Source organism: Phoenix dactylifera, chromosome 4 (genome assembly GCF_051530095.1).
Source record: "Phoenix dactylifera cultivar Ajwa chromosome 4, Ajwa_hap1_PhDact_Kaust_v1.1, whole genome shotgun sequence".
Lineage (NCBI taxonomy): Eukaryota > Viridiplantae > Streptophyta > Magnoliopsida > Arecales > Arecaceae > Phoenix > Phoenix dactylifera.
This window is the reverse complement of record NC_143193.1, coordinates 47,244,096-47,266,670: the sequence shown is the minus strand read 5'-3', so window position 1 is coordinate 47,266,670 and position 22,575 is coordinate 47,244,096. Positions and strand designations below refer to the sequence as shown.

Genomic DNA, 22,575 nt, shown 5'->3' with positions numbered 1-22,575 from the left:
CCACTTAAGCCACCCAAATGGTGGTAATCAGCTAATCAGCACATCAACCACAATGGAAGCAATCCGAAACATCTAATCAGCTTGCAATTATAATTTCTTTTACCTATCTCTGATTCAGGTCCCATACTAGAACCAATGTCAACTTGAGGACTTCAGAGGCCCACAGTATGGTGGATAACCTTTGAGGCTAGGATTCCCAAAACTTTTGGTATCATTGCACAACAAGGTCTGCTGCATGATACATAGACCTTTGAATGATGAATGTGTAGAACAAAATCTGTGATCTGGACCCTTACAAAATTAACGTTCATATTTCATGGTGGCAGATTGTTTAGCTTAAGAACAGATGCAAGAAGAAAGCACAGCCAGATGTAAAAGATGATCAGATGCAGAGTATTCGGCGGCTGTGCTTCATGTCGACTTGCCAAATGCAACAAACAATCATGCTGATTTCTTCTTTTGACCAAAGAACAACTTCCAACTGTAAGTGTTGCCCTTCCGTTCTGCAGCATCCAGCCGATTTGCACCAATCTACAAGATCAAGAGAACAAGGAGTAAGATGTTGTACAGAATGGGGTGGAACAAAAGAAAAAATTTAAGTTCTTGGCACATGCGCATGCAGAAACACAATTTTAAAAATAGAGTAAAAAAGAAAAAAAAATTGTAACTTATAGCAACTCTTGGAGAAGCAAATGAAATTTATGCAGGAATCCCAAATAGCAGTAAAGACCAGTTTTTTCCTTGGCCTCTTTTTTCTTCTCTCAAAGCTGAGCTTTAATCAATGCAAATTAGACTGCCACTCATCTATCAATTACCATAATCATTATCACCACAGGGGAGCTAAAACCACATAATATGCAATGATCTTTTCAGTAGGAATATTCATCTAAATTACTATCTTGTTGGCAATTGAGTTCTTGAGACTATTTCAGCATATTCTATAGGACATAAAAATTGAGAGAAATCCCACTTTGTTTTGCTTTCTAAATTACTAGCTTGTGGACAATTGAGTTCTTGAGACTATTTTAGCATAGTCTATATGGACATAAAAATTGATAGAAATCCCACTTTGTTTTACTTTCTTGTCTAATAAACTAGGAAAGAAAGGAATCAACTTTTCCAATTAGTGAACTGCAGCAATTAAATACATTGTCTAATCTATTAGTTACTATCATAAATTTATGTGTTGGTATAATATAGTCAATGGAGATTCATTGGTTAGATGAAATCAAAACGAGTGTGTACACGAGTAAATAAATGTCATTGTTTACATCAGATGAATATCTTTAAGTAATGTTTAAAAATAGAAGTACAAGACAGAGAGGGCACTGAAACCATGTCTTCAGTAGGAAATGGTTAACAGAAAATATCTGACAATATGGCAAGCTCAAGAAATGTTTTTCAGGGAAAGCTATCAAACAGTCAGATGGGTTCAAAATAATAAACTAAAAAAATTGTGATAAGGTTGTCTACAACCTCAATAATTGAATTGGATCCATGATTCTAATCTGTTGCAGGGTGAGGTTTTTGTGGTCCTACAAATAATATTTAGCATGTAATCTAATTAAGCTTTAGACAACAGCTCTAATAACAGCCTCAGGATGCCTCCATAATGTTACAGTTTGACAACATATAAATACTCATTATGTGTCTGACAACTTTTATATAACATCACACAATGGTTGTGACAATTGTTATTTCACACTATCATGGTAAAGCTGTTTTTTTGTTTCTGATATCTTTTAACATCATAATGGACCAAAACAATTTGAGGCAGGCCGTGGTAGTTACTGAGCCACAGCATGTTTAATAAAAAAGAGCCAATACCCAATTATGACCCTGACTATCCAAGGTCCTGGGAGGGGCAGGCTGGGGACAAAAAACCTAACATTTGACTCTTTTTTTTTTTGGCGCAAAGTGGCTTCCCCAGATCTCGAATCCACACCATCATGCAATGGCCCCTAATTAATATGTTATAGTACAGCATGCAAATTACACGAGCTAATATAGTATAGCACAGAGATATGGGTCCATAAGGGCTGATGGGGTTTCAGACATTCATGGTTCTTTTTGCCGGAATTTCAGGTTCAGACCTATATTTTTAATAAAAGTGAACCAGCAACATCAAATTTGTTAAAAAAAATGGTGATGAATATCTAGATTTTAACCTATGGTTCAGGGTTCAAGGGTTTAAATTGGCTTTTGAAAGTGAGTGGATAATCAAATCACAGTGTTTGCTGGGGTTTCAAAAATTCTGAAATCCACCTATTTGCGAGCTATATAGATTGGTAAGGTAAATGATAACAAAAAATGGCCATAGTGAAATTTAAAGGACTGAGAGCAAGCAAATAATTAGGAGATATTCAAAAGCATTTGGGAGATTTGAGAACTGAAAGATGATTACAAAAATTACGGTGAATTGGAAACAATCGTTTATAACTTAGATGAGAATGACAGATACCTTATCCATGAACCAGTAACCAATGGTTGGCATGTACTGCATCAAGTACATAACTAGCAGTACAGGCTGCAAGTCAAAGCACAACAATTCATTAAATTTTTGTGACATTAGGGGAAAAAACGGAACACCTCCAGTTCAAAAAAAAGAGAGATGAAAAAATTGATTTGATTCCTCAGTATAGTGACTGCTATTTCCACAGTTTTAATGGATGTCTAATAGACAAAGCTAGCACTAGAAGCATGGAAAAATCCTAGTATATGGGATTCAAAGCAAACACTTCTGCAAGAAAATAACCTGATACGATATCCAAGCCTCTTTTAGCCCATGAGTTGCTGCAACAATTGTTAGCTCAGCACATCTTTCTGATGACACACGCTTCTGTCAAAAACAGAGTACTTAAACGGTGGAAAATGGAATAAGCTCATGGACAAAATAGAGGGCATGAACTATCAATTTCAAAAAATTAGCCAATCCTAATAACATAAAATGTGCAGAAAACAGCAAGATATTTGACAGTGAAATTTGTCATGCATTTGTTCCAGGATGATCCCAATCAGTATATAACCAAACAGCAAGGCCTTCATACAAGAAGTTTGACTGAAGCATAGAATACAAATAGAAGACTTATCATACACTAATGTCTGCTCCTTCCCCCTATACTATTATTACATATAACAATTTCAATTGATCTCAAGATTACATCCATCAAAAGCACAAGAATCAGATGTTGGATATATCTTTGTTAAAGCAACTACAATTCCTACACTCAACTCACTTCAAGGGAGGCATAACTCTTAGAATCTAAATCCTATGGAGGAAAACTGCTGATGGATTTTCCAGGCTTCATCCATCAAAGGGTCACAAGTTCTCCCTCTGCATTTCTGCCTCTTCCAGCATGTAGTCATTATCGATGTGAAAATCTTTCAAATATCGTCAACATTCTTCCCTTGCATCATGTCCTCCATGTTTCTCAATGAGAGGTCTAGCAATCCTTCTGTCTTGATAGTTTGCCATCATGATGAGATCGAAAAAGGGTATTCTTTTCCACCATCACAAACTCAGCGTACCAAGACTTGAGCTCCTTGTTAGGGAAGAGGTCCTCCACTGCCATAAAGGTCATGGATTTGTTCTCCCAGAAGTACCCGACCTTGGCAAGGATCAGGCTGATGCCATTGAGGAAAGGTCACACTCATTCTCAATAGCATTCTTGATGATCCAGGACCATATCACCACGACTAGGCATGTAAAACAAGCTAAGCTCAAATGAGCCAGGTCCAGCTGTAGCCTGGCCTAAACTTGTTTTCTAATGGAGCTGACCCCGAACCAGCTCATTTAATTACAAGCCAAACTCCAGCTGTTTATGAACAGCTTGTTTAAGAGATTTGGAGCCATGTCCTTTATGTTTCAAATAATTCTGAAGGTCATATCTCAAGTCATGCAGTTAAATTATCCTCTTTTTATGTAAATTATGTTAGTCTATAAAAAAATAAAATGAAATAGATTTTTATTGATAATTAATAACTAATTATGTATACAATACATTCATGATTGTTTTATCTATATTTTCAGCTTAATTGAGGCTAGCTTGTGCAAGCAACACCCAGCTCAGGCTTTCTCATTTACTAATCAAGCAAGCCCACAAATTGTGGGCTCAACATTAGTTGCTCATGAATGGCTCACTCATTTGACAACCAACCATGACCAAGTTCCTCAACATCATCGTCTTCTTTTAGCCATCATCTAAGGAAGCCATGGCTAGTTCCGGAGAGAAGAACAAACATAGGAGGAGAGGAGAAAGAAGAAATCTTCGAAAGAGAAGAAACCCAAGTCTTCATCAATCACTTTGAGAGATGGAAAACCTAAGAATGCAGCCAAGTGAAGTGAAGGTTATGATGTACATATATGTAGATATTCCTTTCTGTTCCTCAAGGTATTCATTTCTAAATCAAATTACATCCATCTTTCAAGCGATTCTATAGACTGTTGGAGTACAAGATCCATATTGGACAGGACTAGGCCAAAAAAAGGGCTACTTAGTAAAGGCTAATAAAAAAATTGATGTCCCTCCACAATTACCATTAGATAAGATAGAAAACTTTAGTAATGACACCACCCATGTCCCCAATCCTCAACCATCAGGCTTGAGTGTCACCCCCCCTCTCCCCCCCCCCCCCCCCCCCTCCTCAATTCTCTCACTCCCTACTCCCCTACTAAGTAAATGATTTTTTACTTAATCAAAGGAAAATGATTTAACAAAACATGGGACCTTCTTGAACAGATGCGAGCTATTTAACCTAAAGGATTGAATATAGTGTGAGAGGATTCGAACTTGACAAGCTAACTAGATGCAGATTTTCAAAAGAGAAGAGAATTGGTAGAGTTGTGCAATTATCTTTCAGACTGATCTCAAATTAGGAATGCTAAATTCAAATAAGGAAAGACAAGATTATAACAATTATTTCTCTAACAGATAAAAACCATATTTTGCCAAGGAAATTCTTTCACTTCCTCTTTTTTTTCCCCTCCTGCTGCTCAACATCAAAAAGAGATGGAGATACCCCTCATCTCTTCGAGATCACCATCATCTCGACCTGAGACCGGTTAAAAACACATTCATGGTCATCCCATCTAATTCCCACTGCAAGGATCCACTGGCTTGATGATGGCCGGAGCTACCCCCAGTGGAACAATAAGTCCCAGTTGGAGTTTCTGCCCTTGGCCCAGTCAATCTTTGGATGTTTTAGAGTGTAAGAAGGTGAGAGTTTAGGTTCAAAGAAGGTCTGGTGAAATTGGAAGTTTAAGCTTAGGGTTTTCTTTAATTTGCTCAGAGAAAGTCTAAGCTTAGAATAAGATAAAATATTGAAATCACAATCAAAAGTAAGATCCTAATCTTCCTAGTTTTTGGACAGCAAAAAGAACTTAATGCAAAATCTTAAGTGATCTACATGAACAGAGAGAACTATGGATTTAAAATAAAGGTTATTATGAAATGCAAAATAGAGCTTTAGAAAACTGTAGCTGTTCAGAGCAGTTGAGGTCCTCAGAAGTGAGATGGATCAAGCTTCTGCAATGTGAGCGACATTTGCAGTGGCCTTTTTCTTGAGTGAATTACTTCTTCAGTGGTCCTAGCAGGATTTGAGGTAACTACCTGCTTAAATGATTGTACTCTCATTTCCCATAGCTTTCCTAGAATGACCTCTTTCCCAATCACTAAGAATAACCGATTGGTTTAGGCTGAAACATGAATTTATCTCACTTAACATGCCAGTGGATTCTTTATGGTTTCAAATTGGCATATAGATGAAGCTTTAAAATCCTGGCAACAATCATGGCATGAATGAATACAACTATACAAGCATGCAGTTCCTCTGATTCAAAATGGTAAAAAGAGAGACCCGGCTCTAGTTTAATATTCTTCAGAGTTCAGACATTCTTCAATAAAATTAAAATAGAAAAACAAGGACTTAAGGAACTAACCTCAGAAGAATCACTTTGGCCAGATGAGCTTGCTCCAGAAACTTTTGATGTTTCTACGGGTCCAGGACAAACAACAGTGACCTTGATGCCGTTCTGAAATAGCTATAATCAAGAAAAATCATAAGAGGTGCAGATAAATAAGCTTGTAACAGAACTACCAAGAAAAAATCCATAAAATAAGCATGGCATAAATGAAATTCAAACAACTTGAGGGGGTAAAGAACTTAAGTGAGACATAGTTAAATATAAATCCAGATATTCCAGTAACATAACTCATGTTGTAAATCAATTTAGAAAGGTAGATGCTCATATATTGGAAGGAAACAGCAGACTGGAACAAAAGGCACACATCCAAGCTGAAATAAAAACAGGTGCAACTTTACTTTCTATAACATGTTGAATCGAAATTATGAGAGAAAAAAAAGAAAAACTAAGGTCACAGCCTCACAGGTGTTAGATCTAACCAAACAATTAACCTGTAGGAACAATACCTCGGAACGCAGAGTATGAAAATATCCATTTAGAGCATGCTTAGAAGCAGAGTAGATGGCCTGACCTGGTGCAGGACACTTTCCAGCTGCACTGCTCAGCTGCAACTAAAATGTAATTAGCAACCGAAAGGGACTTAATATTAAAAGTCACTGCAAGGTCCAGATTATGAGATTCATCTTTCATCGTACCACAATAAAATGACCTCTCCCTCTTTTCAACATAGAAGGTGCAAGAAGGCCAGTAAGAGTTATTGTTCCCAAGACATTTATATTAAAAGTGGCCTGCAGAAATATATACGCAAAAATATTACGTTCCAGAGAACACAGAAAACTTAAGAATATAAAGCAGTACTGATATACCTGAAGACCTTTCTCAGTTTCTTCAACAGCTTTTCTCTTCTACAACCAGATAAGTAAACCAGATAAAGAGAATTAGAATGTGATAATTCTCTTGAACTGTTAAATGTGCATCTTATGGCATTACTGGAAGTGGACACCATCTACTAAAATTTGACAGATTAAATCTTCTATTTTATATATACAAAATGATCCACCGTGTGCTTGACCAAGGAAAATTTGTGACAGTAATATAAAATTTTTGAAAAAATTAAAAATAGAAAGATAAAGAAACCTATACTTACAGGGCGTTCAAAGGCTGCATTGTGAACCATATAATCTACACCAGCACCAGAAAATAAGGATTCTGCCTTCTGTACTGCTTCTTTGAGGGACTCTTCGCCAGATGACAAATCCAAAGGCAAAACTTCAACTCTACCAGGTGAATATTTACCTTTTCCAAACATGCAAAACAGAAAGAACACAAGGATAAATTTAAGCCCCTGATCATGGTGATACTTCTTAAACTCATGTTTGCACGGTGATCCTTTAACTAGAATAGCAAGGTGATAACCTTTGATTTCTTTCAAAGAAACTTACTGATAAGTTCATTTTTGACCCGTTCAAGTTCCACAGTATTGCGAGCAGAAAGGATAACCTTTGCTCCTAAACTCACAAATTGCCTTGCAAGAATCTCCCCTGAAAATGCAAGAGACATGCCTCATTTATCGAGATGGAACCAAAAAAGGTCACTTCATGGTTCAAATATTTCATCAGAACTCTTAAAAAACCCACTAGTGTAAGTATTAACATTGACCCATGATTTTATAAGCTCGTATATGTAAAGTCCCTGAACTTTTACACAATACTGATGCTAATGATGTCTCCAAGCATTGTAACCTAGAACTTTACGTATAGCCACTAGTAATCCACCCAAACACCACCCACGCCAAACTTATACAACAAATTCCCCTAGAGAATTTTAGTTGTCATCCATACAATATACAAAACATAAGGACGCAACAATAAGCAGGCTAAAGATTATTTTAGCTCTATAGCAAGGTGGTTAGAATGAGTTATGAGGGTTCCATTGGTACCTGAACCCCCAAAAGGTAATATTGTATAAATTTTAATTACAATTTGGTCCTATAAAATCATATATCGATCCCCACTGCAACCACATACTGAACCCCACTATCTTCCTATGTGGTTTTATTATGCAAAGTTCTTGCATTTTATTTACTCTCTCTTGAAACAAAATAAATCTGGAATAGCGTTTGTCGCTTCTAGATGGGTGCACCTATTTTACATGGCCTTTTCAATTTCCAGTAAGTCATTTGTCCTGCAGCTCTTAATCAATTTTTATATCTTCCTCCGAGTCATTTGTACCAATGCTGAAGAGTTATAAAACAAAGACAAATGATTCTCATGGCGGTGATCGGGTCAAAGTCTTCAGGTGTTCAAACGTCAAATTGCTTGGCACTTTATTGAAGATGAAATTATGTTTCTCAAACCAAGGCCAATATCATAAATGGATGTATTTAAATTTGCTCCACCACTATCATATGCCAAAGTGACATAGAAATAGATCATAAAGTGCATTGTCTGAGAATAACATCTATTTGAACTGAATTATGGCAGATTGTTCTCAAAATATGAATTATGGCAGAATGTTTGAGAAGGTTTCATCATCTAACCTTAAAGGATGCTAGACTGTAATGTGCATGATTCACCAAGAAATTCTTGATTTTTTTCAGGGAGTTATGAAGCACAGACATGGATGCGAGCTAAAGATGTGACATGATGTGGATATGTCAATGCAGCAAAATTTGCAAAAGTAGGATATGATAGAGCCAGGATAAGATGATTAACCTACATGTATTTTTATACATTTATGTCTAAAAGAGGATCCATAAAGTATGACGCATTATCTAAATAGCATCGTCCATACTTTGCGTGACATTATCAACTTCCATAAACTCATCTTTTAGTCATCATTTATATTCTAGATACTGTAATGTGAACAGTGTAGATTCCAAAGTTAGCCAATCATTGTTAAAAAGTTAAAGACGTATTTAAACGAAAGAATTAGAAAGAAAAGTCCTCTCCCTCATTTCTGAAGGTAACGGGGAAGTAGCTCGAGCATATCTAATAAATAGCAAAAGCAACTTTGTCATTTTCAAAAATAGGATTTGTGATTTGTACCATAAGCAACGGACAAAGATCCAAAAGTATCCAATGACTATCAGTATCTGATATCCTAAAATTGTCCAATATGCGATATTATATGCAATTTAAAGTATCGGTGGTCCCTAGTTCAGGAGTATCTAAATGAAGTTTTCTATAATTTCATAAATGATAAGGACTAAGAAGCATCCCTTGAAAAGTTTAGTTGCCTAGACACATATATCGAATTACAAATGTAGCAAAGTTGGAAAAGAAAGAAGTCAGATTCTATAATGATGAAATATAAAAAGTAGCCCCTTCACGAAAATGGACACTCGTGCTCAATTTGTTAGTTCAATAGAATCATTCTGTTGACATGTATGAACTTATGCTGTATTGATACATCCAAAGAAGAAGCTAACTGGTTTCTAATTAGTAAGTATGCAACTAAGAAGACCTTCTGGGAATAACACAATGCCTCTTCTAAAATAAATTGAAAACAAAGTTATATGACTCATTACTTTTTGTTTTTCCTTTCCTGCAAGGTTTGCATCAGCAGAAGAGAATGGATTCCAATTTGCAAAAATCAAATAAATTTCTATAACGGCATCACAGAGAAGGCCATTAAAATAACTATACAAGTGCTAAATCTACATGTAGTTTTACGATCGACAGAGTCATTAAACTGGAATTCAAAAGTGCAATTACAATAACAATACAAGTACAGAATACAGATGTACTTAAATATATAAGTTTTGTAGCTGTCTGAAACAATTCAACAATTACAAACAACAGCTGTCACAATCACAGATAGAAGCAAGAACATTCTTAAAAGAGACATGCATTTTAATAAAAGTCATGACAGGGAATCTAATATGATTAATACAAGTAATAGCAGATTCCAAATATATGAAAGAGGATCAATACAAAGCATAGACTTATAACGAAACAAACTTAGGAGACAAGCTGCTCACCAATTCCACGGCTTGCGCCCGTAATCCAAACAACCTAAACACCATCAACAATAGTTCTACTCAGAAACAGAAATGAAATATTCTAAATCCAGTGGAAAATTGTGGACTAAACTAGCAACCAAGGAAACCAGTCACTAAGGACGCGATTACCTTGCCCTCCACTTCTTCTCGTTTCGCCGGGCCTCTTGATATCAGAGTGAAATCGCCTACAGCGCCGAAATTACATCCAAAGATTCAAATTTTTTATTGCACAGAAACCGGATCAATTCCGATTCTTGAAACATGGAATGATAGAAAGAAGGGAGGAGGAGTGGAAGAATGGAGTTAGGGCTTGGGGAATTCTCCACTCACCATCGGCGGTGGCGAATTTAAAGAGGAGAGCTGCGGTCACGGCGAAGAGGAGGCCGCCCAGGACCAGGGCCAACATCTTCTCCTCTCACTCGGCTGAAGACTTTGGTCGGGAATTGTAAAGAAGGGAGCTTTGCAATCGATTGCACCGATAATATCGTTGAGACTTGGCCGGCGGCGTGCATCACTAGGGAGTTAAAAAAAAAAAAAAAAAAAAAAAAAAAAAAAAAAAAAAAAAAAAAGTTGAACCGTCCGATGAGGTGCAGCCGTTTACACTAACGGACTCATGTCACGGCCGTTACAGAGGTTTCAACCGCCTTTGGTGATTTTATAGATTTTTTTTTTTATTAACAACTTTCTAAATATTAAATTTTGTATAGATAACCTTTCAAAATTGATATTTGTACATATAATCTTGTAAAACATTTATTTTATTATCCTATCTTTTTATCCTTATTTTTGCATATGTCTCCACATCATCAAACGCCGTTAAAAAATTAACAATTTTAAATTAAAATAACTAAAATATCCTTAATGAATAGATGGGCAAAAAATAAGCATTTATAAGATAATCACGATGGAGGACAAAAAAATAATTTCAAATTTTAATTTTATTTTTAATTAAAATACATATGATTTTTTATTAACAGTGTTAGAAGAATCACATCTGTCAAAAAAACATCATTTTATAAAGATATAAATATAAATATAAATTTTAAGAGCATATTATGTAAATTTAAATTTTTAGGAGGATATCCTTGCAAAAAATTCCTAGTTTATATATAGGGCTAAAAAGCTAATCGTTATTATAATTTTTTATTTCGTAATGGTCTCTTTAGTCAAATAAAATATTATTTTTAAAAAATCAAACTTTTGTATTAAATTTTTATTAAATTATGTTCAAAAATAATTTTATTATTCAATGGAAACAGAAGGGAATGTTATTGTCCGTTATTTTCATTATAATTTTCGTTAAAATAATTATTATTCAAATATTGAAAGTTTGAAATGCTATTTTGAGACAAGTAATGGCTGAGAGGGTCATTGTATTATAAATAAACAATTATTCTGAAATATGAGGCAATATTTCACCATTATGTTGTTATTATAAAAATAGTATGTTGTTTTGATACTATTTTTCTATATTAAAAAAATACTTGATGTAAAATTGAAATATTAAAATCAATTTTTTTTTTCAAAAAAGTTCGTAATGCTTTATCGTGTAAATATTAGAGTCGGACTTGCAATGAGAAAAATAATTATCGGACAATAAGCTTGTTATTCCACTATTAATGTGCATTATTTTGTATTCTAATAGTGTTATAAAATTTATTATGTTAATATTAAATAATTTAAATCAAATTGGATGGCCCAAATGATAATAATTATAACTATTATAAAGGTCACATGTGGCTTCAACGGAGATCTAATGTAATGGAATAATGTCGTTAATCAAACCTTGCCTTCGACCAAAACTTTGAGGTAGCATGGCGCTACAGGGTTTTGGATTGGTGGGCAAGAATTTGATTGATCCACCTTTGGACAAGTACAGTGACAATTAATCATGATTTGAGTTGGACTTTCAAATCTTCATGAAGAATTTATATATGCACGTTCGAGAGCATAAAACATTCCATGCAAATATCTAAATATTGCTGGCATGCATATATCCATCAATGTGGCAAATATTATGATATATCTATTATGTCTAATATTACCCATTTTTTATAAGCTTAAGCTTTGGGGATAAATTGGCTAGTTAACATGGTATAATTACTCAGGTTTGTCTAGGATCATGAGTGCAGATCTAAAATTTAGTTATTTATTTAATTATTCTTGGTTATTGATTATCCTTGTTGAGCCATACCCTATCATGCCATAATGAAACATTTCTCATGTGCAATGGATCAATACCAAGCAACACAAACCTAGTGATGCATGTTGTTTTGCCACCAGGCTTTTATAAATGATATGCTATTCTAATCTCGGGCATTAGACTTCAGTTTAATCACTAGAAGCTTTTATTATAGCACTTGATATATTAAATAGATAACGATCATAGACAAATATATTGTTTTGGATAATAAACTTTTTATCATACACTCCGCTATGCTTGTGAATGTTATTTATTACAAAGGAATTTATGTGCCTTAAATGTGGCACCTCTGTGCAAACACAACCTGAATGGCTCACCAACTTCTTTAGAATTGAAACCAATCATCACAGACATATGGAGGCAAAACAGATGTGGCAGCAGAAACTTTTACAATACAGCATGTTTCTGTGATCAAAAAAAATATTGACCAGCTTCTGATCCAATAAAGTTTAACCAATGTGTTCCATAGCTAGGGTAATATCCTAACAAAGGAAAACCGTTGTTAGCATTATTTTAGGGACCATGTAACAATCTACCTCATTCATAATAATTTTTTTTATTAGCGAATATAGTATCAACCTATTTTTTTTTTTGTTAGCATGAACTAGTTAAAGTGATTTTAGGAATTACATAACAACCTGTATTATTTATAATATTTTTCTTTATTAGCGTGATCATATATCGGCCTATATTATTTTTCTCATATGAAGTCTGTACACGAGTATATATGACTCCTGAGATGTACCAACTGTGATAAAATAAAGATATAAAATCCTTTTTATCCCTCTCTTTTTTTGTTTTTCTATTCTTTTGTAAATATTTCAACATGGTATTAGAGCCACCGATCACCTAATTTGCCGCCACCATCTCTTTCATTATTGTTTGGGTGGTTGTTGCCATGTCTAAAAGCTTTGAAGATCTCCATTGCTTATCTATCGATCTTTATTTCCGGGTGAATCAATATTCAAAGATCCTCTATTTTTTAGTGAATCATCATTCGAAGATCTCATATTTCTTAGTATATCTACATATCCTCTATTTCTGGTAGATTAATATCGAAGATCCTTTATTTTCTATTGAACTGCAGCTCCTCTTCACCGCTTTTCTCTCCAGCTTCAGATCTTCGGTCGTCTCTCTTCACCGTCGCTCAGCCTCTTTCTCTCTATCTCCGATTTTATTTACTGTCTCCGACTCCTTCACCATATAGTTCGAGATCTCTTGCACCTCTTCCATGGTGCCTCCATTTACGAGGATCGCCAACCTTTGGTTGCTTTCTCTCTGTCCTCTATTTTAGCTACTACTGTCATTTTCTATTCGTCTTCTCGCTGCCACATTGTTGACAAGTCAATCAGCCACATCGGCAGACACGTCAGTTTGTCACGTTAGTCAAACACATTGACAAATACCAGTTTGCTATGTTAGTCAGTCATATCAGTAGACGCATTAGTCTACCGCATCAATTAGCTACGTCAGCATTACCAAAGGCATTAGTTTGTTGCGTTAGCTTCCTGGTTTGTCATATCAGTTTTTAAGCTGCTATGTCAGCTTCTGTTCTAACATATCAAATTTTATATTATTACACAGCTTGACACATCAATCTACCATATCGACTTTTGAGTTCTTATGTTAACTTCTAATCCGCTACATCAATTTTTGAGTAGCTATAACAGCTTGTATTCTGTCACACCAGTCTCTGTGCTGCCACGTCAGCTCCTGATCTAAGCTGCTATGTCATCTCCTAGTCTATTATGTCAGCTTCTGAATTGCTACTTCAGCTCTTGATTTAGTACATCAATTTCTAGGTACATTCGTAATCTAGTTTCCAAACTCAAGTTGGCACCTACATTACCATCTTAAGTTTGAGAAGAGATGTTAGTATAATTTTAGGGATCACGTAACAATCTGTATCATCTATAATTTTTCTTTTATTAGTGTAATCTTGTATCAACCTATATTATTTTTCTTTGTTTACATGATCTTGTTAAGATAATTTTAGATATTACATAACAATCTGTATCATCCATAATATTTTTCTTTGTTAGTGTGATCATATATCAGCCTATATTATTTTTCTTATATGGAGCTTGTATATGAGTATATATAACCCCTGAGATATAGCAAATATAATAAAATAGAGGTATAAAATCTTTTTTCTCCCTTTTTTTTTTTTGTTTTCCTCTTCTTCTCTAGATATCTCAACACCCATTACCCGTTGATCATTGTAAGATTGTAGCTGCTCAGAGATAAACAGGCTTTCTACCTTTCAATATTGAGCAATTTTCACTTGTTGAATATTTAATTTATGGAGCATGATTGTGGAGCCACCTCAAGTTCTCGATGCAATAAAAGCACCAAAAGCTCTGCCTCCATACACTTAGTCCATAGCTTTGTTGTAGGTTGCTAATGTTGTGGTCTTGAGTCCCCTTCGCTCATACATACATACATACATACATACATACATATATTTATTTATATATTGAATATTAAAATTTGTAAGAGAACATGATAAATTTTCCTTAAAAATAATAAACTCTTATTGCTAAGAACATGTAGCAAGTTTATTGAAATTGTGCTCATCATTATTTATTGTAATAGAAATCATCTACAAGTTAGTTTTATAGTAAAATTCTCTTTTTCAATATTTACAATCAAAAATTCTTCTCTTCATTCCTACAAGAAAATGGGAACAGAAGCACTAGTTCAAGGCTTTGGCATTCTCAACCCTTAGGCTATGACAGGAGATTTTGGAGGCGTTTTGCCCTTTGTTTAAGGGATGGGACATTATTGTAAAGCTTTTATTTCTTAATATTTAAGCGACTGATCATGAGGCAGGAGAGATCACATGAGGCTGGCTCTCTTTCAGACTTTTTAATGCTTAGATAATATGATACGCATTATATTCATAATTACTTAAGCTTGTTTTGATAAACATATTTCTAATTTTACTTCAGAATCACTTGTGCTATTAAAGAACCATAAGCTATCATTGCGAAATTGCACGCAGATTTTAATCTGAAAACTTATTTAGCTAAAGAGAAGAGAAGGTTCTTGAAATCTTCCTTATATGGATTAGAGATTAAATAAAGATCAAATCCCAGAGTTTTAGGAGAGATGGTGGGATTAATTGTGCAGTATTTTAGGTGTTAGTTCCTATTTTGGAGCAAAATTCTTGAAGGGGCCATGCAAAAGTGAAATCTGATTTATTCATTGAAAACATAGCAAATTTTTCCATAACATGCCAGGTAGTGTAAATCTTCTTCCTACAAGCTCTCCAATGGTTACATTTTTTTACCAACCAAAACTAAGGAAATCAGCATACGGAGAGTAAATTGTCATACGGATCAAGTAGTATCATTTCATTGTGCCTTAGCTGCCTCTGCCATCCAGAGCAGCTCTCAAGTTGTTTTCTTCTTCTGGCCAAAGAGCATTTCCATAACAGAAGTGTTGCACTCACTTGCTGAAGCATCCACCCGATTGCTCCCAATCTATGGAAGATAATTGAGTGAAAAAAGAAAATCAAAATTAATCACAGTACTCAGTGGAGAAAAAGAGTTGCAACTATGTTAAAAGATCATGTAAATGGAGGCTTTCAAGCACTGACATAGCCTTCAACTAATGAAACAGATATCATCATCAAGTGAAATTAAAACTTCGATTGTTTTCTGTAACGGGTATGTGTTTTCAAGGACCTGAGAAGTTTTTGTAGATGATTACAAAGGAGAGGCCAGCAGAAGAAGAAATGATTATTTAAAGGATCAGTAATATATGCATTTTTTTGTGTGAGAATATATGGCTCAATTTTGGAATCTCAGTTCCCTTAGTAACTGCATTTAAAGCAAATGCTTTATTTTCCGCTATATCTTAAGCAATAAAATATTTAACTAACAGATTCCTAAATCATTACGTAACTACATAATCAGCATTAAGTGTGACTGAACTGGGAATGCTCGACTTCCCTTATTTTTCTTTTGAATGTAACTATCAATCAAAAGGGTGATAGAGAAAGAGAAAAGTAGATTGTCTTGAGACCTTTAATGGTATCAAAATAGGATAACTGGATAGCATACGTAAGACGAGAGTAAAACATTCTCATGATGAAAACAAGCAAGATGACTGCAAAAATGGTAAAAGATCATCGCAAGTTGACTAGTTCATAACTTGGTAAGCTCTCAAATCTATGTCAACGAACTTTTATAAACAGAATTGCGACCATCATCTAGATGTTATTAGAATCAGCTGAATTAATTTTTTACATATATTATATAAAGTTTGGGGGAAAAATTGGCAAACATAACGGCAAAGGAAATATATATATATATATATATATTCGACAGAATTTAGAAGCATCATATGAAACTTCAGTATGATACCAGACCTTGTCCATGAACCAATAGCCAAGGGTCGGCATGTACTGCACCAGGTACATAACTAACAGTACAGGCTGCAAGAAAGAGCACAAAGTTTAGTAAATTTATGAAGCTAGATTATTTCCCCTTTTTAAAAAGAGGTATCTTTTTGCAATGCAGATAGAAGTGGAAAAAACAGATGAAAAGGAATCTATATGGGACGGCATGAGATCTTTTTTTCAGTTTTGACTACTTTTCTTTGACGTCTATTTGCTTTTTTCTAACTCAAATTGTATAAGCGCTCTTGCTATTGCATATGCTGCCTAAATAATGCAATCAGAAAGATACTTCATTTCAAGAGAATGACCTGATTTGATATCCAAACTTCTTTCAATCCATGGGTTGCTGCTCTGATGATTAGTTGTGCACATCTTTCTACTGGCACAGGTTTCTGAAAAAATGGAAAAAGAATGTGAAAGTGCATTTGTAAAGCTCTCATGCCAAAATAGCAGTTTCTGAACTACAAGTAATCCTTATGGCTTCAAATGATCATCCACAAAGGGCTGAATCAGATGAATTATATCCTATTTCTGTGTGATCTTTAAGAAGTAAATTGAGAAGCAGAATTCAATATGTAACATGAGTGGCTTCTGAAACAGTTCCACCTCCAAAGGGAAGTTGTATGGTGAGATTTATTATGTTCACAGGGCTTAAGTTTGGAGCCAGAACAATTGTCTTAGCCAATAATAATGAGATAAAGAAAATGACAGTAGGAGTGCTCGAGTATTAACGATAGACTGGATCATTTTGAACCTGTTAACCCACTAATAACTAGATCAATTGGTGAGATTTTATAGTATTGAAGAAGGTCTCGGCATCTCCTTTTTTTTTTTAAAGAAATCTATGACTAGTCTGAAACAATGAAAATTATGGATCTTAAAACCAAATAAGAAAGACATTACGTGAAGAAGTCTTTGGAATATGAAAAAGACCCTTAGTCACCTCATAACCACAAATTGCTTAATATAAAATGTTAAACATATTGTTCAAATTATAAAATTTTTCTCTGATTTTATTGCTAATCTTTCTCAAAGGAAAATCATCCCTGATAAAGCAATGCCCGATCTTGCAAGCCGATCATTTGATCCTTAAAAATAAATATTTTGCTAGAGCAGTAAGGAATCTCTGTGTGGTTAACAAGTGCACTTCTTTAGCAGCAATAATTAATAGAATTTAGGTTTCATGAGCAAGTAAGCTTTTAATTTATCCTATTCCATTATATAGGAGCATGAATAAATCAGAGGTGGCAATAGTTCTCAAAGTAGCAGTATCCCACATATAACAATGTGTATTATTTTGTCTATCAACAGGGATTTTCATTGGGCCAACATCTTTTATTTTTTCGCTTGTATAATTTAATCAGAAAAGATGTCTAATCAGCCTATACATCAAAAGAAAACAGCTGCTACTCTTGACTAATTCATTCAAGTAAAATATGATCAGCAATACTACTGGAGCACCAAAGCAATTGTATTTGAAATATTCATGCATCAAATATGTTTTGAATTAAACATTGCCTATGACATGTTTCTTGCACAGTTAGATCTAGATTGTAGCAAAGTAGGTGTAAAGACGTACCTCAGAATCGTTGTGTCCAGATGCATGAGCTCCAGATTCTTTTGATGTGTCCACTGGTCCAGGACAAACAACAGTCACTTTAATGCCTTTCTGATTCAGCTGCAATTGTAGACACTATGTATGATATTTCTCTCTCACCAAAAGACATTATTCTGGAATGAGCAAATTTACAGTAGTATCCAGGTAAGAGCAATCGCTATTTCAGTGCTTACACTCCCTGATTTCATGTAACACATATTCAATTTGAATCACATTTGTCTGAATCATGCTTCAACTATCTGGTAAAGGTGTCATGGAACCTTTCTATTTCCCTTTTACTCTCACTCCAAGGACTTTTCCTTGCCTCAATCAAGTTCCAGATATGCATCAGAATTTAGATAAACATTAATTTCTTTGGTCAAATGTCTTAGAGATCAATAAAGAGTTGGGTTTTCTATTATTAGGTGTGACCTACCATAATAACATCAGAAGTAGGCCTTAATCATCTCAAGGAATTGGTCAAGGATGTAGATATTTAAATAACTGCGCAAAATATCGTATTTCTTGTATTCTTGAGTTTCTTTGGGAGTTCGGACGATCAAAACATATCTGAAACATCTTAACAAATAATATCTTTTTACATTCTCTCCACTAAAATATTGCAAGAACTCACATATACATAACTAGTTAAAATTATATATTATATCTCCATGATAGTATCTCCTTTAATTTTCTTTTGCCAAGTCAGAGACTTGGATATGTGTCTAAGTCAGATTCTCACATCCATGTCTATGCTCTCTGACTGCCTCTTTGAGTGTTCTGCAGTGTTGATAAAAATTAAGGAATAGATGCTAAAGCCCTTCAAGTTATCTAATATACTTGATGATTACCTCTGAACTCAATGTGTGGAAGTATCCATTTAAGGCAAATTTTGAAGCAGAATATGCAGCTTGACCTGGTGCAGGACACTTTCCTGCAGCACTATTCATCTACATGCAACAGTCACCTAGATATCAGAAAGAATGAAAACCAACACACAGAGACTACTTTAAACAATAAATTATGATTTTCAAATGATGAGATCAACGTTCGACGCACCACAATAAAGTGACCATGCCCTCTTTTCAACATATATGGTGCTAGAAGCCGAGTGAGAGAAATTGTACCCAGAACATTTGTTTTGAAAGTAGTCTGCCAAATGAGAAAAATAATACAATGTTTTCTCTAAAGAAAAATCATATGTTCTAAGAAAAACAAGGAAATAATGTAGTACCAGTAGGGTTTCCTCGGTTATTGCCAAAGCTGTTGTCGGCTGCAAGTGAATGTGATATTACGATAAGTTGATAACACTTATTAAGAGCCTCCAATGGTATTAGTCAAATCTGATAACAAATATTCTAGGAGAGCGCTGGTAGGACCAGGCAGCATGGATCAAAATAAGATAATAAGATTAAAATTTAAACAGTAGTTCTAGATAGGTGAAATCATTTGTGAGGAAAAAAAGTACATACAGGATGATCGTAGGCTGCATTATGGACCATAAAATCAACACCAGCAGCAGAGAAAAAGGATTCGGCCTTCTGAACAGCTTCTCTAAGAGACTCCTCCCCAGATGCCAAGTCCAGGGGCAGAATTTCTACTTGTTTTCCTGTGCTCAAAGCAGCCAAAAACAAATTAATGTCTAAATATTAAAATGTAAAAAAACATTTTCTATGCACAATTCTACTCAAATATCACTGCTCTAAATTACAGTAAAAAGGTGTGCTCATATAGCTCTGGAGGCTGCTTACCAGCAAACCTAGCTTTGACTCGTTCCAGCTCAACTGCATTTCGCGCAGAAAGTATCAGCTTGGCTCCTAGACTTGCAAATTGTGTAGCAAGAACCTCGCCTGGAAATTCAATAAATATTTTTATAAATGTCATACTGCTAAAATCAATGATAAGTTTCCCATATCCCACCAAATGATTGCTTTATAAGGACTGACATAATAGCAGCTTTCATCATTCTTTCTCTTCTTCCGTACATGTGATCAAATCTAACCCACTCATCAGAGAAAAGAAAAGAGGAGGAAGAAATTGAAGACCTAATGTCTGAAAAGAAAGGAACAATACGGCCTGATATACATTGTTGTTCCTCCCTATTATCTTAAGCTTTTGGGGTAGAGTGGGATACATGAGTTGAAAGTCAAGAATTTAATTCCCCTATAAGTCTTTTTTTAAAAATTTAATTCACCTATTTATCACCTTAAATCTTTTCTTCTCTTGACTTGTTCCCAATTATTATCTTTGAGTCCTTATCAGTTTATGCAATCGCATGCACTGTCCAAAGGGGTGTTAAACCTTAACATATATTGTTGAGCCCTCCTTTTAATGTTTTTTGGATCTAGTGGTTAGCTAACAGAGAAGATCAAAAGAAAATCTGCTTATGTGCTATAATAATCCATGATCCATGTTTCAAGGTAACAACTATTATGTAAGCATTTGATTTAATGCTTACAAGCACAATAGCTTATCCTGACCGACATATGAATCTGATAGCTAGCAATTTTTTTAAATTATAAGTAAGTGATTTTAAATTGCAACAAGCACGAAACAATTTATCATGTTAGCCTTGAAAAAAACCCCCAAAAACTCTTACCAATTCCCCGGCTTGCACCTGTAATCCATACAACCTGCTCAACACCAACAATTGAACAAATATAATTAAAAATATATACAACTCAACTCAGTGGCCAGAACACAGAATTAAAAGAATTTATAGGACATAATAAAAAGAAACTTCTCAAATCATGCATGTGCTCAGACAACCACACCGAATCTCACCTTGCCTTCAATTTTTTCATGCTTTGCAGGCCCTTTTGAAAGCAATGTGAAATCCCCTAAAAAGCCAAAATAATCAAAGAAATGAAATCAAATTGGTATTGCACCAGAAAAATAACAACAACAGCAACAACAATTATAATAAGCTAAAAAAATGTCAAAAAAATTCTTCTTTATACCATCTGCATTTGCAAACTTCACAAGGAAGGCAAGGAGAGCAGCCAAGGCGAGGGAAACCAGGATGAGGATCAGCATATTTTACTTCCTTTAGATTGGAGTCTGGAGGCCTGTCAAGTGTGAAGCTCCTCCTCCTGTTCTTCTTCTTTCTCTTTGGAGTTTGAAAAGAATAGAGGAGTCTTTGGAGCAAGAATGGAAAGAGCATTGATATAGCATTCCCCCATGGGGGACGAGAGCCCTCCTTGTGGTGTTTCCACCTTCTTCCTTTGAAGTCCGAAATTGACTATGGCTGGTCAAAGCTCTCCAGGTCCTTGGATAGCCGTTATTGGCTTGGACGGTTTGCTGATTAATTAGCTCCGCTGAAAATTGAAACGGATGCCAATGATCAGAATTCAGAGGCCACATGTCTAGTAATTTTAGTTCCACGTATTGGAGACGGCAATTGTGACCAAATTCACCTACTCCACAGGTTCACTACTAAGACCTGTTCAACCTGTTATCACATACTTGACTGACTTCACTTTTGTTTTTTCTGATGTAAAATTAGATCAAAGAGTCCTCTGAAGAAAAGGAAACAAAGAAGAGAAGGCACAAGAGTGGTGAATCCAGCTACCCAACACCATACAAGGGATTGCTAGGAAAGGGGATGGGCAGGGCATACAGGACCAAAGAGATCCCTCATTACCATTCCACCAAGCTTACTGCAACTTTGACTAAATCCTCCTTCCAAATCCATTTGACCTATTTAGTAAATGAGTTGCATAGGTCGGCTGGGATTATCTATTTGATAGGAAAGTCAGGTTCTGCGTTAGTTTCTTGACCCAATAAGTAGGTCAGATTTGGCGCATGCAGAACTTGATGGTTGGTTCTTGAGATGTTTGAAAGTTGAAAGTCTTGGTCCATTAAACACCAACCGTACTGTATGAAATCAAGTGACCGTCTTCTTCCATGCATGATTATTTGTCAAACAAGTCGACTTGATGGTTGGCTCTTGAGATGTTTGAAACTTCAAAGTCTTGGTCCATTAAACACCAACTTAATTGTATTAAATCAAGTAATCGCTCCTTCCATGCATGACCATTCAGTCAAACAAGTTGAAGATGCCTGTGTTTGCAGGTACCTAGCACAGTCAATATAACATCATGAATCATGCTTGTATTAAATATAAGCTCTGAATGATGATTTTAAGATACAAGGATTCCTAATACATTTGATAATACTTTCTTTCATTAAAAACCAATTATATGGATATATTTACAATAATCACAAAAAAGGTTTATATCAAAAAAATACAACGTGACTTTTCTGCTTGCAGTCATACAGATATTTTTCGTTTTCTTCTGTCAAGTAAAATCAGCTACAGATAGTAAAACAATATGACATTATAAATGCAGAACAAATTTCCCATTCATCACCAGAATTCAGAAGGTGCACACAAGTAGCATTATGGAGTCAAATATTACACAAACCAAATAATATAGTTTTA

The 22,575-nt window shown here is 34.9% G+C and overlaps 2 protein-coding genes across 12 annotated transcripts; both read right to left on the bottom strand.

The window, feature by feature from the left end:
- Window positions 1-53: 53 nt before the first annotated feature.
- On the bottom strand, window positions 54-10,417 carry LOC103714904 (NAD(P)-binding Rossmann-fold superfamily protein). Of its 8 annotated transcripts, none has more exons than XM_088720182.1 (12): window positions 10,257-10,417; window positions 10,056-10,111; window positions 9,906-9,939; window positions 7,366-7,464; window positions 7,071-7,219; window positions 6,790-6,828; window positions 6,619-6,711; window positions 6,430-6,534; window positions 5,939-6,040; window positions 2,756-2,839; window positions 2,462-2,527; window positions 54-531 (listed from the first exon to the last, which is right to left on the bottom strand). In XM_088720182.1, exons 1-12 carry the CDS (start codon window positions 10,330-10,332, stop codon window positions 442-444), a joined length of 993 nt encoding a protein of 330 aa, XP_088576308.1. In that variant the 5' UTR covers window positions 10,333-10,417; the 3' UTR covers window positions 54-441. The 8 variants fall into 8 exon arrangements, 5 of the variants coding, with proteins under 5 accessions (XP_088576308.1, XP_008800591.2, XP_008800597.2 ...); XM_008802369.4 differs by having other exon boundaries at window positions 6,430-6,528; XM_008802375.4 differs by having other exon boundaries at window positions 94-531; window positions 5,939-6,031; window positions 6,430-6,528.
- A 4,897-nt stretch (window positions 10,418-15,314) lies between these two features.
- Window positions 15,315-22,460, bottom strand: LOC103714885 (uncharacterized). 4 transcript variants are annotated; one of them, XM_008802332.6, is made up of 12 exons: window positions 21,092-22,460; window positions 20,916-20,971; window positions 20,731-20,764; window positions 19,883-19,981; window positions 19,604-19,740; window positions 19,366-19,404; window positions 19,191-19,283; window positions 18,983-19,081; window positions 18,114-18,212; window positions 16,843-16,926; window positions 16,505-16,570; window positions 15,315-15,614 (listed from the first exon to the last, which is right to left on the bottom strand). In XM_008802332.6, exons 1-12 carry the CDS (start codon window positions 21,165-21,167, stop codon window positions 15,525-15,527), a joined length of 972 nt encoding a protein of 323 aa, XP_008800554.1. In that variant the 5' UTR covers window positions 21,168-22,460; the 3' UTR covers window positions 15,315-15,524. The 4 variants fall into 4 exon arrangements, with proteins under 4 accessions (XP_008800554.1, XP_088576305.1, XP_088576306.1 ...); XM_088720179.2 differs by lacking the exon at window positions 16,505-16,570; XM_088720180.2 differs by lacking the exons at window positions 16,505-16,570; window positions 16,843-16,926.
- Between the last annotated feature and the right edge of the window lie 115 nt (window positions 22,461-22,575).

Bases quoted from the DNA above. Each gene is read 5' to 3' on its own strand.
- LOC103714904 (XM_088720182.1), bottom strand. From the start codon at position 10,332: ATGTTGGCCCTGGTCCTGGGCGGCCTCCTCTTCGCCGTGACCGCAGCT. The intron at 9,940-10,055 runs GTAATCGCGTCC...GATGGTGTTTAG, and splicing joins GAGAAGAAGTGGAGGGCAAG to GTTGTTTGGATTACGGGCGC. The intron at 2,840-5,938 runs GTTAGTTCCTTA...TGTTTTTGACAG, and splicing joins GCCAAAGTGATTCTTCTGAG to AAGCGTGTGTCATCAGAAAG.
- LOC103714885 (XM_008802332.6), bottom strand. From the start codon at position 21,167: ATGCTGATCCTCATCCTGGTTTCCCTCGCCTTGGCTGCTCTCCTTGCC. The intron at 20,972-21,091 runs GTATAAAGAAGA...TTGGCTTTTTAG, and splicing joins GAAGTTTGCAAATGCAGATG to GGGATTTCACATTGCTTTCA. The intron at 19,082-19,190 runs GTGCGTCGAACG...TGTTGCATGTAG, and splicing joins GGCATGGTCACTTTATTGTG to ATGAATAGTGCTGCAGGAAA.